The sequence below is a fragment of the Cebus imitator genome, unplaced genomic scaffold, assembly GCF_001604975.1.
Source record: "Cebus imitator isolate Cc_AM_T3 unplaced genomic scaffold, Cebus_imitator-1.0 Scaffold106, whole genome shotgun sequence".
Lineage (NCBI taxonomy): Eukaryota > Metazoa > Chordata > Mammalia > Primates > Cebidae > Cebus > Cebus imitator.
In genome coordinates, this window is record NW_016107421.1 from 825,744 (window position 1) to 843,130 (window position 17,387).

A 17,387-nucleotide genomic window follows, 5' to 3' on the forward strand; every position below is an offset into this window, starting at 1 on the left:
GAGCTTTTTCAGAGAGAGGTGTCAGTGGTGGATATTCTCAGCCATGCATCTGTGTGGTTGTTCAGAGGGGACTTTGTGATGGATTACCCCAGGCCAATCATGCCCAACATGGTCTTCATTGGAGGCATCAACTGTGCCAACAGGAAGCCACTATCTCAGGTCTGTATTGGTGCCTTCATGCAATCAATGTTCCAGGCAAAACACTTTTTAAAAAATGTATTTACTTATAAGTGCTTCTATATCTACTTATCTTTCCAAAAATTTTTTTCCTCTTTCATTGTCATAATAGTCTTCAGTGAGATAAATTGTTAAAGCATCTAGTGTATTTCAGGTTTTCAATGGCCACTGAGAGGAAGGAGAGGCAGGGACGAGGGTCTGTCAAAGGATGGACAAGGACTGGTGCGGTTCACCGAGACTGTTCATTTGTAAAGGCACCATCTTCATGGTTGTTGCATGTCCTTCAGCTGGACAGGAGCAGGGACACTACATTGGGAACTGCTCCATCCTGGGGTTTTTGCTTGCGTGATTTTCAGTGGAAAGATGATGCAACAGCAAATTACAATTGTTGACGTGATAATTTTTAGTGATCCCTTCTTGCAAAAGTTAAAGAGGTGGCCACAGGAGACCTAAACACTCACAGAAAGTAGAAGCTTCAAAGAGGTTGACTCAGTGCAGTGGAAGTGGGGCAGTAAAGGTGGGATGGATGTCTGTGATTAGAGAATGACACACGGAGTCTGGTTTCCAGAGAGGGATCTGTGCTGACAAAAGTTTTTCTGACCAGGAATTGGGGGTCTGGTGTATGATTTGGGGACATCGCAGAGTTGGGAAGGCACAGTGATGGTTGCATGCCAAATGGGTCTTCTACTTGGAATGCTGAAATTATCAAGAGAGAGTAGAAGGAGCTAGAGAGGAGAGAAGACTGAATCTATAAGCCCAGTGAAGCTGGGGACAGTGATGAATGGACATGTGTTCAAGAAGGGAACGGTTTCTCTGGAGGGGCTGACCACATCACCAAACCCACCCTATCCCACTCAAAGTTTCTATAGTGGGACCTATTCTTTTTCCAAAAGTTTCAGAGGTGGCTTTCATTAATACAGAATATTTGGGTTTTGATGAAATAGTACTCTGGGATCTGAGAAACCAAATTCACACATCACTGAGGGAGCCATCTTTTTTTTTTTTTTTTTTTTTGATTCTCGCTTTGTCGCTCAGGCTGGAGATCAGTGGCCCGATCTCAGCTCACTGCAGCCTCCACCTCCCGGGTTTAAGAGAGTCTCCTGCCTCAGCCTTCTGAGTAGCTGGAACTACAGGCATGTGCCACCACTCCTAGCTATTTTTTTTTTTTAATAGAGACGGAGTTTCGCCATTTTGGCCAGGCTGGTCTTGAACCCCTGACCTCATGTGATCTGCCCCTCTTGGCCTTCCAAAGTGCTGGGATTACTGGCACGAGCCACCACGCCCAGCCAGGGAGCCATCTTTCTTGTGAGAGAATGAGCCCTTTTTGTTATATTCACTGAATTTATATGAACTTCTATGAGTTTATTCATGGTCCTTTGAATTCTTATTTCTGTACTTCTTTTTATTAGTGTAGGTATTATTGCAAAGGACACTAAACTTTATATACATATATTTATAATTTACTTACTTAATATATATTTATTTATTTATAATATATTTATTTATTTATTTTGAGATAGAGTCTTGCTGTGGCGCCAGGCATGAGTGCAGTGGCTCCATCTCAGCTCACTGCAACCTCTACCTCCTGGGTTCTAGCGATTCTCCTACCTCAGCCTCCTGAGTAGCTGGGACTACAGGCGCGTGCCACCACACTCAGCTAATTTTTGTATTTTTAGTAGAGATGGGGTTTCACCATGTTGGCCAGGATGGTCTCGATCTCTTGACCTAGTGATTCGCCCACCTTGGCCTCCCAAAGTGCTGGGATTACAGATGTGAGCCAGCACGCCCGACTTATTTTTGTTTTTGGTGAAACCACAAGATATTTGTTCTACTGGTTTTCTTTTCCCCTATGCAATGCAGTTACTGAATTGTAAAAATATGTATGTTCTTTAGATTTGTAAAAATGTGGAAAATTAGGAAGGCATTTGAATAGTGATTGTGGCTCTTTTCTTCCGGTTTTTCACTATTAATGTATTCTCTAGGCTGAACTGCACTGGCTCCAATCTTCACTCTTATCTTACTAGCTATATGACCTAGGACAGGTACCCTAACCATTTTAGTTTTAATGATTTCATAGTGAGCACCCAATAAATATTATCTGTTATCATTAGTATTGTTTTAGTTTAATTGCATTTATTTTATGCTAAATTTATTCTGGTGCCATGGGTATTTTTTTCTTCGATTTCTTCTGAGATATCTTTTTCTTCTCTACAACCTCATCCTCAGGTTTAGGAACAATTTGTTCCTTGTCCGTATAGATCTTCTGGATGTGGCACTGGGGGGTCATGTATGGTTTAATCCAATAATGAGCTCTGCAAGTCCCATAGCTCATCTTGGATGCTTTGTTTACCTGATACGCTTAATTGTGCTTAAGTGCTGGGACTAAATTTTATTACATTAATTTCCTTTGTTTTTTGTCACCCTTACTTATTTGGTTTCGTTGACCCTTAGAGAATCTACATCCAAACGCTTACATTCCACATTGTTCTCTGCATTTTAAAGCATGTGCAGCAAAGGTCCAGCACCCTATGTGGGCCACTGACCCTGTGTCCAGCCCCACTGTTTGGCCCTGGGCACACTTCCCAGCCCCTCCACTGCAACATCAAAATGGCACACACTGCTTCAGTAAAGGGACATCTTTCAGACACTTGGTGGCTCTTTGTGTGTGCATATACTTGATGGCCTGGGTAGTTTCAGGAATGTCCTTTAAGCGAACAGGAAAACTGAAACCTCTTGATTTGCATGATTTTGTGGGGGTTTCTGGATCAAGTGAATAAAGAAGAATTTTCACAGATCACCTTAGGCCTCTTAGAGGAATACCTATCATCACCATTATTAGAGTTTTAAAAGATTCTTGCAGGACAAGGTGTGTTGCCTGGAGACCTGTGCCATGTTCATGCCAGTTTACTGAGTGCACGAAAGATTATTTACACCAAAATCTTTATCATGTATTGTCTGTGATAAGCATGCCATTATCATTTATATTACATTAACTTCCTTTGTTATTTTGTCACCCTTACTTATTTGGTTTGGTTGACCCTTAGATTTGATATTTTTCTACAAGTATACAAGACCAAAATTGAAATCAGAAGTTTTTGCCCTCTCTCTTTCTCCTTGATTTAAAGTTTATGATAGGTTAAATTATTTTATTGGTCTTCTCAAAGAAATAACTGGAATTTGCATATTCTTTTTACTGTTTTGTTTTCTGTTTCATTAATTGCAGCTTATTTTTGCCTTAGTGATTTCATCCTAGTTTCTTTTGGTTGATTTTGTAGCTGCTTTTCTAACTTCATTAGAGGAAAATTACATTTCTTTACATTTGATTTTTTTTTTTTTAATGAAGCATTGAGGGCTCTGAGTAAAACTTTTTCTATGTCCCTTAGGTTTTGGTAAAAATTGCTATTCTTTTCATTGCTTTTAGATAATTTAAATACCAGTTTTAAAATTTCTCCTTCGATGCCACACCTATTTATAAGGCTATTTCCTAATTCTGATATTGTTAATATTTTTTGTAGTCATCTCTCTCTTATTTTTTCTAGTTATTTTGGATTATAGTAAGAGAAGGTTTCTTGTGAAGACACTACTTAAAAAATTTTTAATAGGTTATCTTGATGGTCTAATACAGAATTGTCCAATAAAAATATAATGTAAACCACATACATATAATTGAAACTTTTTTAGCGGTCATGTTAAAAACCAGCAAAAAGAAACCACTGAAATTAATTTTAATAATGCATTTTATTTAACCAGATATATCCCAAATACTATCCTTTCAACATGTATTCAACATAAGATTATGACTTAACTATTTTCCATAGTTTTTTTCTTATTAAGTCTGCAAAATCTAACACATATCTGACACTTACAGCATACGTTAATTTGGAATAGCCACATTTCAAGCGCTCAATAGTTACATGTAGTTAGTGACTACTATATGGTCAGTGTTCATAAATGTTCCATGGACACAACTGAAATTCTATCTTTTCAATTTTTCTTTTCTTTATTTTTTTTTTTAAATGAATCTCACTCTGTTGCCCAGTCTGGAGTGCAGTGGTGAGATCTTGGCTCATTGCAACCTCCTCCTCCCGGGTTCATCTGATTCTCCTGCCTCAGTCTCCCAAGTAGCTGGTACTACAGGTGCACGCCACCATGCCCAGCTAATTTTTTTTTTCGTATTTTTTGTGGATATGAGCTTTCATCATGTTGGCCAGGTTGGTCTCGAATGCCTGACCTCAAGTGATTCACTAGCCTTGGCCTCCCAAAGTGCTGGGATTACAGGCATGAGCCACCAACCAAGCCAATTTTACTATCTTTTAAAAAACCGTCTACTGAACCTGCCAAATTCTGGGAAGCATGTCTTTTAAAAAATCCCCTTATATAACAGATCTTGCTCCAGTAATATTTCGGTTCTTGAATAGCTTTTGCTTTATACATAGTGATTAGACTGGTGCAAGTAGGATTGAGACTTGTATTTTCTTCATTTGTTCACATAGTTTGCTGTTGTCATTAGATAATAATCCTAAAAATACATTTCATCTGATATCACTATTGCTATTCCTATGTTATATTTCTAATTCCCCATCAGTTTTAATTTAAAAATTATTTGTATGCAGGTGGGTGGCTCACACCTGTAATTTCAGCCTTTGGGAGGCTGAGGCAGGAGGATTGTTTGGACTCTGAGAGCAGCCTGGGCAACATAGTGAGACTCCATCTCTACAAAAAAATCAAAAAATTATCCAGGCATGATGGTGGATGCCTGTGGTCTCAGCTACTCAGGAGGCTGAGGCAGGAGGATCACTTGATCCGAGGAGGTGGAGGCTGCAGTGTGCCATGTTCATGCCACCTCACTCCAGCCTGGGTGACAGAGCGAGGCCCATCTTGAAAAAATAAAAATTTCTTTGGTATGTGAAAATCTTGTTTAAAAGGTTTAGAAAACATTTTTTAAAACTCCAATATGAAAAGCTGGGTGCAGTGGCATTCTCCTGTGGTCCCAGCTACTTGGGAGGCTCAGGTGAGAGGTGAGAGGATCATCGAGCTCCGGAGTTTCAGCTCCTGTGGTTTTTTGATTTATTTATTTAAAACACAACAAAACCCAAAATGGCTTCAATCTGATAGTTTCTTTTGAAGTCAGCATTCTGATTCTGTCTGTTCTTAATTGTATTCTTTCCATTGAGTGTAAGCTCATTCCTTTAACAGAAATTTCCTTTGTCCTTGTTAATTTTGGAATTCTATGGCACTTTTCCATTTCCATGGAGACGCAGTGTAGCATCTTCAAGTCTCCAACTCTTAACATCTGTCTCTTTCACTTGTAAGAGCCCTTGTGATTCCATTGTCCTGCCCAGATACCCAGAATAATGCCCCCATCTCGAAACCCTTAATTTAATCATCTGTGAAGTCTCTTCCACCTGTAATGGAACATATTCCCAGGTTTGAGGAACTGCAATGTAGATACTTTTGTGGGGCTGTGATTCTGCCTACCGGAGACACTAAGCTTAAAGTGAAAGCCACATCTTATTCAAAGCTTGGAGGTTTTCCTCTATTTAGCCATTTAAATTTTTGTTCCTGTCCTCCACAGACTTCTATTCTCCAGGCTCCAGAGCTATCCGCTTACCATTCAATGATCTCCTTTTGTCCTTACCTTCCTTTGTTCATTTTTTAAAAACAATACCTTTCAAAGAGCAAAAGTTTTAGATTTGATGAAGTTCAATCTAGCAAAGTTTTTATCGTTTGTACTTTTTATACCCTAAGGAAGCTTTGTCTATCCCAAGATGTGAAGATTAGCTTCTATGATCTCTTAAAAACATTAAAGAGTTCCAGTTTGTATGTTTAGCTCTGTGAGATTGTCAGAAGGGAACAAAACCACACAGGTCAGGCTTCTGAGATGTCTTTTTCTGTCTCTGGACTTGGCTGGTATGACCTCTTCTTACGGACTATGGTGCCCATAATGAAAGACAACGATAGATTAATCAGTAATAATTAACTGCAGCTGGGCACTTTGTCTTCAGTTACATGTTTATTTGCTAAGTGGCTCAGTGACAAGGTAAATGAGACAAAACAGATGTAGGAGGCACTGCGTGGGGTGGACAGTCAGCTGTCAGTGGCTTCTGCTGAGATGATCACAGGACTCCAGTTTCCCTTGCAGCGACTGGCCACAGGACTGTTACTCCTACTCAGTGTCCAGCCATGGGCTGAGAGTGGGAAGGTGCTGGTGCTGCCCACGGATGGCAGCCACTGGCTCAGCATGCGGGAGGTCGTGCGGGAGCTCCACTCCAGAGGCCACCAGGCAGTGGTCCTCACCCCGGAGGTGAATATGCACATCAAAGAAGAGGACTTTTTCAACCTGACAACCTATGCCATTCCATACACCCAGGACGAATGTAATCACCTTTTGCTGAGCCACACTCAACTGTTCTTTGAAACAGAACATTTTCTAAAGAAATTTGCTAGAAGTATGGAAATTTTGAAAAATATGTCTTTGGTTGCACATGGGGCTTGTGTGGAGCTACTGCATAATGAGACCCTGATCAGGCACCTGAATGCTACTTCCTTTGATGTGGTTTTAACAGACCCCGTTTACCTCTGCGGGGCAGTGCTGGCTAAGTACCTGTCGATTCCTACTGTGTTTTTTTTGAGGTACATTCCATGTGACTTAGACTTTAAGGGCACACAATGTCCAAATCCTTACTCCTATGTTCCTAAGTTACTAACAACAAATTCAGACCACATGAAATTCCTGCAGAGGGTAAAGAACATGCTCTACCCTCTGGCCCTGTCCTATATTTGCCATGCTTTTTCTGCTCCTTATGCAAGCCTTGCCTCTGAGCTTTTTCAGAGAGAGGTGTCAGTGGTGGATATTCTCAGCCATGCATCTGTGTGGTTGTTCAGAGGGGACTTTGTGATGGATTACCCCAGGCCGATCATGCCCAACATGGTCTTCATTGGGGGCATCAACTGTGCCAACAGGAAGCCGCTACCTCAGGTCTGTATTGGTGCCTTCATGCAATCAATGTTCCAGGCAAAACACTTTAAAAAAAATGTGTTTACTTGCAAGTGCTTCCATATCTACTTATCTTTTTAAAGATTTCATTTCTGCCTCTCGTTGTTGTAATAGCCTTCGGTGAGATAAACTGTTAAGGAGTCTATACAGTAGTAGTGTACTTCAATACTATAGTAGTGTATTGAATAGTCACTGAGAGGAAGGAGAGGCAAGGATGAGGGTCTGTCAAAGGATGGACAAGGACTGGTCTGGTTCACTGAGACTGTTCGTTTGTAAAGGCACCGTCTTCATGGTTGTGCATGTCCTTCAGCTAGGCAGGAGCAGGGAGACTACACTAGGAACTGCTCCATCCTAGGGTTTTTGCTTGTGCGATTTTCAGTGGAAAGATGATGCAACAGCAAATTACAATTGTTGACGTGATAATTTTTAGTGATCCCTTCTTGTGAAAGAGAGGTGTCCACAGGAGACCTAAACACTCACAGAAAGTAGAAGCTCAAAGAGGTTTACCCAGTTCAGTGGAAGTGGAGCAATGAAAGTGGGATGGATGTCTGTGATTAGAGAATGACACACAGAGTTTGCTTACCAGAGAGGAATTTGTGCTGACGAAAGCTTTTCTGGTCAGGATTTGGGGTCTGGTGCATGATGTGGGGCCATCTCAGGGTTGGGAAGGCACAGTGATGGTTGCATGTCAAATGAGTCTTCTACTTGGAATGCTGAAAATACCAAGAGATGGTGGAAGGGCTAGAGAGGAGAAAAGACTGTGAGTCTATAAGCCCAGTGAAGCTAAGGACAGTGATGAATGGACATGTGTCCAAGCAGGGGAGGGGTTCTCAGGAGGGGCTGACCACATCACCAAACCCACCCTATCCCACTCCAGGTTTCTACAGTGGGACCTACTCCTTTATCAAAAATTTTGGACACAGCTTTCATTAATCCAGAATATTTGGGTTTCATTGAAATGGTACTCTGGGAGCTGAATATTGTATTTTATTCCTTGGTGTGCCATATATTTCATAAGAGAATTCAGCCTTTTTATGGTGTATTCACCAAATGTATATGAACTTCCATGACTTTAGATCCTTTTGTATTCTTATTTCTTTATTTCTTTTTATTAACATAGGTATTATTGCAAAAGATTCTAAGCTTCATTTTTGTTTTTGATCAAACCCCATAATGTTTGTTTTACTGGTGGTTTTTCCCCCTCATGCAATTTAGCCATTCAGTGATGAAATATGTGTTTATTAGATTTGTAAAAATGTTGAAAAGTGGGATGGCATTTAAATAGTGACTGTTGCCCTTTTCTTGTAGTTTTTCAATATGAACATATTTTCTAGAGTTAAGTACATTGGCTCAAATCCTCACTGTCATCTCAGTGGAGCAGAACAAATTGGGAACTATGGCACATGTCACTCTTGCTATGCCCTTTAGAGAATTCCACATTAACAGGCTAATTTTCGAGTGTGATAAAGAACAGGCTAATTATTCAATAGTGAGACCAATGACTGTTTCTCAGCATGAGGTCACACGAGATTTAATAGGTTTGGCTCTGTGTCCCCCACTAAATCTCACCTTGAATTGTAATTCCCATAACCCCCACGTGTCAAGGATGGGACCTGGTGGGAGGTGATTGGATCATGGAGGCAGTTTCCCACCTGCTGCTCTCATCATACTGAATGAGTTCTTATAAGATCTGATGGTTTTATAAGGGGCCCTTCTCCATTCACATGCAAGCTCTCCCCACTCCCCTGTTTCTCGTGTGCGTGCGCACGCCACTATGTAAGACATGCCTTTGCCTCTCTCTCACCTTCTTCCAGGATTGCAAGTTTCCAAGTTTCCTGGGGCCGCCGCCCCCCCCCCCACACTGCAGCCATGTGGAACTGAGAGTCAATTAAAGCTCTTTCCTTTATAAATTACCCAGTCTTGGGTATGTCTTTATAGCAGTGTGAGAATGGATTAATACAGTAAATTGGTACTACCAAGAGTGGGTTACTGCTATAAAGATACTTGAAAATGTGGAAGTGACTTTGGAACTGGGTAACAGGCAGCCGTTGGAACAGTTTGGAGAGCTCAGAAGAAGACAGGAAGATGTGGGAAAGTTTGGAACTTCCTAGAGACTTGTTGAACTGTTTTGACCAAAATGCCGATAATGTTGTGGACAATGAAGTCCACGCTCAGTCTCAGATGGAGATGAGGAACTTATTGGGACCTGGAGCAAAGGTCACTCTTGCCATGGTTTAGAAAGAGACTGGTGGCATTTTCCCCTTGCCCTACATATCTGTGGAACTTTGAACTTGAGAGAGATGATCTGAAATTGGAACTTATGTTTAAAAGGGAAGCAGAGCATAAAAGTTTGGAAAATTTGCAGCCTCACCATGTGGTAGAAAAGAAAAACCACCCATTCTGTGGGGAGAAATTCAAGCCAGCTGCAGAAATACTGGCTGCATAAATTTACATAAGGAGGATCAAAATGTTAATTGCCAAGATAATGGGGAAAATGGCCCTAGAGCATGAGAGAACTTTGCAGCAGACCCTCCCATCACAGGCCTGAGGCCTACGAAGGAAAAAAAATTTTGTGGGCTGGGTCTAGGTGCCCCCTGCTGTGTGCGGCCTCACAGCTTGGTGCCCTATGTCCCAGTGGCTCCAGCCATGGCTAAAAGGGGCCAAGGTACAGCTCAGGCTATTGCTTCAGAGTGTACAAGCCTCAAGCCTTGGCAGCTTCCATGTGGTGTTGGACCTGCGGGTACACAGAAGATAAGAATTTAGGTTTGGGAACCTTCACATAAATTTCAGAGGATGTATGGAAATGTCTGGCTGTCCAGGCAGAATTTTGCTGCATGGGTGGAGCCCTTATGGAGAACCTCTGCTAGGGCAGTGTGGAAGAGAAATGTGGGGTTGGAGCCCCCCACACAGAGTCGCCATTGGGGCACTGCCTAGTGGAGTTGTGAGAATAGGGCCACCATCCTCCAGGACTCAGAATAGTAGATCCAATAGCTTGCACCATGTGCCTGGAAAAGCCTCAGACGCTCAATGCCAGCCTCTGAAAGCAGCTAGGAGAGGGGCTTTACCCTGCAAAGCCATAGGGTCAGAGCTGTCCAAGACTGTGGAAGCCCACTTCTAGCATCAGCATGACCTAGATGTGAGACATGAAGTCAAATGAGATAATTTTGGAGCTTTAAGATTTAATGAGTGCCCTGCCTGATTTTGGACTTGCATGGGCCCTGTAGCCCCTTTATTTTGGCCAATTTCTCCCGTTTGGAATGAGAACATTTACCCAATTTCTGTACCCCTATTGTGTCTTGGAAGTAACTAACTTGTTTTTGATTTTACAGGCTCATGGGGGAAGGGACTTGCCTTGTCTCATATGAGTCTTTGGACTGTGGACTTTGGAGTTAATGCTAAAATGAGTTAAGACTTTGGAGGACTGTTCGGAAGGCATGATTGGTTTAAAAATGTGAAAAGACATGAGATTTGGGAGGGGCCAGGGGCAGAATGATATGGTTTGACTCTGTGTTTCTTCCCAAATCTCATCGCAAATTGTAATTTCCATAATCCCCAAGTGTTAAGGATGGGGCCTGGTGGGAGGTGACTGGATCGTGTGGGCAGTTTCCCCCATGCTGTTCTCATCATACTGAATGTGTTCTTATGAGAGCTGATGGTTTTATAAGGGACTTTTCCCCCTTCACTCACAAGCTCTTCCTCTTTGTCTCTCTTGCCTGCTGCCATGTGAGACATACCTTCGCCTCTCTCTTACCTTCTGTCACAATTTTGTTTCCAGAGGTGCCCCCAACCCAGCCATGTGGAACTGAGTCAATTAAGCCTCTTTCCTTTATAAATTACCCAGTCTTGGGTATGTCTTTATAGCAGTGTGAGAACAGACTAACAAGATTTGTGATGATTGAAGTTACACTGAAAGGGTTTAAAGGAAAGTCTCAGAAAAGGAAATGGATCTGCATTTATTGAGAAATGTGATAAGAAGGTGGAATTAGAAATTCCCGGAAAGGCAAGCTGTTGTGTGAATGATTTTCCAAGATGGGGAAGTCTCTCTACCTGTTTGGAGACAGAAAGTGGAATCAGAGGAGAAGATGATGGACAGAAAGGATCATTTCCTCTTCCAGATGCTTTCCAGTGTGTGATGTAAGCTGAACTAAAACCAGCTGTGTGGTGCTCCAACCAGAAAAAAATGTCTGGCATTTTGGATTTTTGGACCCTACTGAGATGGTCATAGGTCTCCAGGCCTCCTGGGGCTTACAGGGTCATGCTTTTCCTTTTCTGGCATGCTTGGTCAGAAGGTACAAGTAATTCCATGGAGGGAATTCATTTTAAGGATCTCAAGATGGTCATCTTTGCAGCAGACGAAATGCCCCCTTTTTCCACTCTGAAAACCTTATGAAACCCTTTTATAAAAGATGAATACCAATATACAGGCCTCTAGCAGTCTTCTGTTTTTGAGCTGAGACATTTTAAAAAGTGATTTTCAATTCTGAAAATTATTTAAATAAAATGTTCTTGCTGGGACAACATAGTGGGCCAACATAGTTCCCATCTCTACAAGATTTTTTTTTTTTAATTAGGTAGATATAGTAGCATGTCTGTAGTCCCAGCTACTGGGAATGCTGAGCAGGAAGGATCACTTGAGCCCAGGAATTCATGGTTACAGTGAGCTATGATCTTGCCTAGGCAACAGCTACAGTAAGAACCTGTATCTAAAACAAAGTTTTACACTTCTGTAAAAGGAACACTTTCCATCTATGGCAGCACTAATCCAGAATATATTAAAACTGAACCCTGTATTTGCTTTCAACTGTTAAAACTAGCTAGAGTTGTTACCCATAACCTCTGAGTGACACTGGTATGCCACTCTTTACTGACCACCAAACAATGGGATTTATGTAATCAATTGTGTGATACAAACCCACTCATTCTACCCTACCCAGAGTGGTGATTTCCAACACACAAAACCACCATGAAACTGTGCCCATGCCCTCCTACCACTTCAACTGCTTCAAAAGCAAACCTACCCCCAGCAAGCTACTCAGTCTCTTCACACATGTAAGTTTCCTTGCCTGGTTCACTAAAAAATGAACTAATTTTGTAAGTTTCCTTGCCTGGTTCACTAAAAAATGAACTAATTTTTTAAAGGCCCTGACAGTCTGTCTTATTCTGATACATCTTATATAGTTATTATATAAGAAGCCACTACCCAGGTACCTCCAAGCATGTTGATTTCAGAGTTCAGTGTGAGACCCCATGCGTCCCTGTGGGATGGTGCCAGCTGACTGCCATGTTCCTGCTCTGTATTGTTTGGGTGCCATTCCATGTAGATTGGAATCTAAGGGTGCTAGAGCATATCCAAACTCATTCTCACAGTCTTTATTGGTTAACGATGTATTCAAGCCATCATTTTTCTGTAAAAAGTTAACAGCATGCTGCTCTTAATTTTTTTCAGCCTGTCTACTTCAGTGGCTCTCATGCCTTAAGCAAACCTTTCCTCAGAAGTGACCCTAGAATATGAGACTCTTTGTGATGGACTACCCCAAGGCAACATGCCCCAAAAGGTCTTCATTTGGGACATAACCTATGCCAACAGAAAGGTACTTTCTCAGTTGTGTGTATGGTGCCTCACCCAAACAGTATTACAAGTATACTTGGCATTCATCAACCTAATTTGATATATGTCCCAAGCACAGCAATAGCATAGTTTTGTGTGGCCTTATGGAAATGCTTTAAAAAAAAAAAATTCCAGTACCTACCATAGTTGGAGAACCTAGTTAGGGCTGGGGACAGTCCTAGTATACCATTGACCAATCATGTAATCCCGAGGTCTGTCCTCAGCCTTCAGAGGGAACATGCTTCTTACACTGATTTCAGCTCCGTGATACAGGATTCAAATGTCTGACCTTCAAAATATTAACAGAATAAACGTGTGTAGATTTAAGCCGCCAAGTTTATGGTAATTTGTTATAGCAGTGATGGGCAACTAATGCATCCACTTTGCCAGGTTTACCTGCTTTTATAAATCCTGGGTTTAACCTTTTATCTAAATAATGGTCAACTCTTCCTACATCACGAGTATTTATCTGCAATTAAAAATCCATCATTAAATTAAGCCAGAAGTATTATTAATATATTCATAGACTTCACCACTACACACTAAAAAATTGAAGTCAAATGGTTTAGAGCAAAACACCTGGTTCACACTTTCCAAACGCAAAAGAGTAAGGTTCCAAGTGCTGAGCTGAAAATTCGGTCCTAGCAGCCGGAAATAAATCACTGTCTGCTTCAGGCTTACGTTTAATAAATAGCAAAGTGCATGCAGATATTTACAACGATTGAAAGACAAACAGAGATCCTATCCGTGTAGTCCCAACAGTAAGAATAGGCGTTGGTATCAAGTGTTTATAAATTCTTGGGTACAGTTGTTCTGAGAGTAAAGTTCACCTGCCAAAAAAAAAAAAAAAAAGTCCGCTCTTCCTCCAGATGTGCTTTAACTCAAATGTGGACTGGAATTATTTGATGTTAATGCGGAGCAACTGCTCTTTGCCATTTATTATCAAGGACTTTAACTCAACTCTCCATCTTCCTCCACTTCCACCCTTTCTTGGCCATTTTCAATGATTCTCTTGGTGGTGATTTTTTTGCCATCAACTATTTCAGTGGAAGTCGACGTGGACTTGAAGGTGCCTGTCCCATCACTATCGTAGGACGTGGAGAAGGAAGAAAGACCCCCACTTCCCAGGGAACCAAAGGAACTAAATCCTGTATCAAAAGAATTAAAACCACCCCCAAAAGCTGGAAATTCACTGAAGGTGGAGAAAAGGGGTGCCGACCCTCTGCTTCTGCTTCCCCTGGAGTTCCTCCGACCCCAAAAAATATTCTCCAGCGGGTTTCCAAAGAAGTCAAACGAGAATAGGTCGTGGCCGCCAAAAAACTCCCTGAAGACCTCGGCGGGGTCGCGGAAGCTGAAGACATACTCGAAGGGGTCCTCGAAGGGTCCGCCGCTGGCGCAGCCGCTCTCCGCCCCCGCCTCGCCGTAGCGGTCGTAGATGTCGCGTTTCTTGGCGTTCGACAACACCTCGTAGGCCTCGGCCACCTGCTTGAATCTCCTCTCCGCTTCCTCCTTGTTCTCCGGGTTTTTGTCGGGGTGCCACTTGAGCGCCAGCTTGCGGTAGGCCTTCTTGATGGCCTCGGTCGAGGCCTGTCGGGGCACACCCAGCACCTCATAGTAGTCCACCATGCTGGACGGCCAGAACGGCCGGCGGGCCACTGGCGCAGTGAGCGGCCCGGCTCCCAGCTCCTGGGCGCAGGCCTGAGTGCTCGGCGACGTGGGCCGCAGGGAGGGACGCGCCTCATGACGCCACCACATCTCATTGGTGGAGGCCTAGGAGCGCCTCGCATCCCAGTATGCAGTGCTCCTGGGACTGGCCCTGCTCTCTGTGTGGCTTTGTGATGCCCCACGACCAGACCCCGCCCACTCTCCCAGCCACACTCACCCCAGGCCCCTGCCCAGTCCAGGTCTCCAAGAAGGGTGGGAAAGAGGTTGGGGCAAGCAGAGGCGCTTGACTTTGGCTGCCTGAAGAACTGTTTTTCTTTTTTCTTATTTTTTAAATTTTTGTATTTTTTCATTGCATTGTAGGTTTTGGGGTACATGTGAAGAACATGCAAGATTGTTGCATAGGTACACACATGGCAGTCTGATTTGCTGCCTTCCTCCCCATCACCCATATCTGACATTTCTCCCCATGCTATCTCTCCCCAGCTCCCCACCCCGCGCTGTCCCTCCCCTATTTCCCCCCTGACAGACCCCAGTGATGCTCCCCTCCCTGTGTCCATGTGTTCTCATTGTTCAACACCCGCCTATGAGTAAGAACATGAGGTGTTTGATTTTCTGTTCTTGTGTCAGTTTGCTGAGAATGATGGTTTCCAGGTTCCTCCATGTCCCTACAAAGGACACAAACTCATCATTCTTTATGGCTGCATAGTATTCCATGGTGTATATGTGCCACATTTTCCCTGTCCAGTCTATCATCCATGGGCATTTGGGTTGGTTCCAGGTCTTTGCTATTGTAAACAGTGCGGCAATGAACATTTGTGTGCATGTGTCCTTATAGTAGAACAATTTATAATCCTTTGGATATATACCCAGTAATGGGATTGCTGGGTCAAATGGAATTTCTATTTCTAGGTCCTTGAGGAATCGCCACACTGTCTTCCACAATGGTTGAACTAATTTACACTCCCACCAACAGTGTAAAAGTGTTCCTATTTCTCTACATCTTCTCCAGTATCTGTTGTCTCCAGATTTTTTAACGATTGCCATTCTAACTGGCGTGAGATGATATCTCAATATAGTTTTGATTTGCATTTCTCTAATGACCAGTGATGATGAGCATTTTTTCATGTTTGTTGGCCTCATGTATGTCTTCTTTTGTAAAGTGTCTGTTCTTATCCTTCTCCCACTTTTGAACGGGCTTGTTTGTTTTTAATCTTGTGAATCTGTTTTAGTTCTTCTTAAAGTCAGCTTTATATCAGGCTTTTTCCTCGGCCACAGGAAGGAAGACGGTGGTGGGAGTGAGTTTAGTCTGACCCGGGCTGAAGACATTCTTTTGTCTAAGACTGCAGTTCTCTATTGTTCCAGTCCCAGGGCCCATTTGATTTTGTTTATGTGGATTATATCTATCATACGTACTGCATTAGAGATTTAAAAAATTTAAAAGACATATTAATTGGGCAATTTAATAAGAACAAACCAATGACACACTAACAAATCATATTTTTATTTACTTTTTTGAGACAAATTAGTGACAAGAGTGGCATCGTTTTACATTTTTTGCATCTCTCTTTAGTATGTGGCTTAATAGAAAGCTGGGTTCTCACGTCAGCTTCTGCATTCAATCTATTGCAATATTACACATCACCCATGTAGCTTCTGGAAAACCCCACTGTACACTTGTGAGAGAATGACAGTGAAAAAATCAAGTAGCATTATTATGGAAATCGTTTTGACTTTGCAAATTCTCCTGAAAAATTCTTGGGGATCCCTAGGATTTCCTGGCTTATACTTTGATAACTGCTAGTTTAGAACACTAGTCACTGGTATTCTGAAGGGATTAGTTTAGGATAACCCTCTTCTCCATACCAAAATATAGATACCAAGCTCCTTTTACAAAATGGCACAGTATTTGTACATAACCTACACACATCCTCCTATAAACCTCAAGTTATCTCTTGATCACTTTTACCTAATAAATGTAAATGCTATGTAAGTAGTTGTTTTGCAATATTGGTTTTTTATTCGTATATATTTTTTGGTCATTGTTTTCCCCCCCCCATATGTTTTCAGTCTGCTGTTGGCTGAATCTGCAGACGTGAGGCCCAAGGATATGGAGGGTAAACTGTGCGTGTTACTCACTTTTCTTGACTGCTAAAACAAACACCAGGGAGATCCTCTCAGACAAAAGAAAATACAGCACTATTTATTGTATCGAAACCATTAAGACTTGCAGGCCATGTTTATAGCACTGGGGATAAACCTGGGATGACATCATTATTTCCACTAGAACTGCTATATCATCACCATGAATTTTGGGGGGACATTGTTTTGAGATTTGAGTTCTCTTCACTTCTTCCTTACTCTTTTTGACACTGGATTCTTTGCTTTGAAAAATTGTGAGGCAACACATTAGTAAAGGTCATTCAGTTCTAAGGGGAAATGATTAACCAATGAACATTCTAAGAGTTCATAAAGGATGATAGATCTAATGGGTATGTGTTATCTCACCAGAACAACCTGCTGAGTTTATATAACCTCTAGTGACAGAACCTGAAACCCGGGACTTGGCACTTGGTAAGCACGCAATGAATGGTCATAGAAAGCTGGTCGGCGGTAGAGTTCAGTGTGAACAAAGCAATTTGGGAACATCAAAGCAAGTTTGGGGAACAGCAAGTGATCCAAAATGGCTGGAGGGTAAAAGATGGAGGAGGCAAGCAGAAGGGCAAGAGAGGAAGAATGACAGGTGGGCTGGGATCTATTCCAGAGTTTTGAGAGCAAGGCTGAGGAGTCTGAATTTTCTTTTGGGCCCAGGAAGCTGCTGACCAATGTGCCAGAAGTGGTGGTGAGGTGAGTCTGTGCAGAGGGCAGCTGATGCAGTGAGTCAGAAGGGACAGCTAGGGGTTGGGGAACTGGGGGGCTGGGGCCATGAAATAGAATCATGGC

At 42.3% G+C, this 17,387-nt stretch overlaps 2 protein-coding genes across 9 annotated transcripts in view; one reads left to right on the plus strand and one right to left on the minus strand.

Moving 5' to 3' along the window:
- The window catches only part of LOC108310640 (UDP-glucuronosyltransferase 1-6), an 85,234-nt gene that overhangs the window by 51,883 nt on the left and 15,964 nt on the right, over positions 1–17,387 (plus strand). The window contains exon 2 of one of the 8 annotated variants that reach the window (XM_017537702.2): positions 6,627–7,156. The exons of 5 other annotated variants lie outside the window; for them this stretch is intronic. In XM_017537702.2, coding sequence (XP_017393191.1) covers positions 6,627–7,156 — 530 coding nt within the window. Of the gene's footprint in view, positions 1–41; positions 160–6,379; positions 7,157–17,387 lie in introns of those variants that run through there. 2 more of the 8 variants (XM_017537700.2, XM_017537701.2) reach the window with 2 other exon arrangements.
- Positions 13,450–14,499, minus strand: DNAJB3 (DnaJ heat shock protein family (Hsp40) member B3). Its single transcript, XM_017537707.2, has one exon. The coding sequence runs from the start codon at positions 14,406–14,408 to the stop codon at positions 13,734–13,736; it is 675 nt and encodes a 224-aa protein (XP_017393196.2). The 5' UTR covers positions 14,409–14,499; the 3' UTR covers positions 13,450–13,733.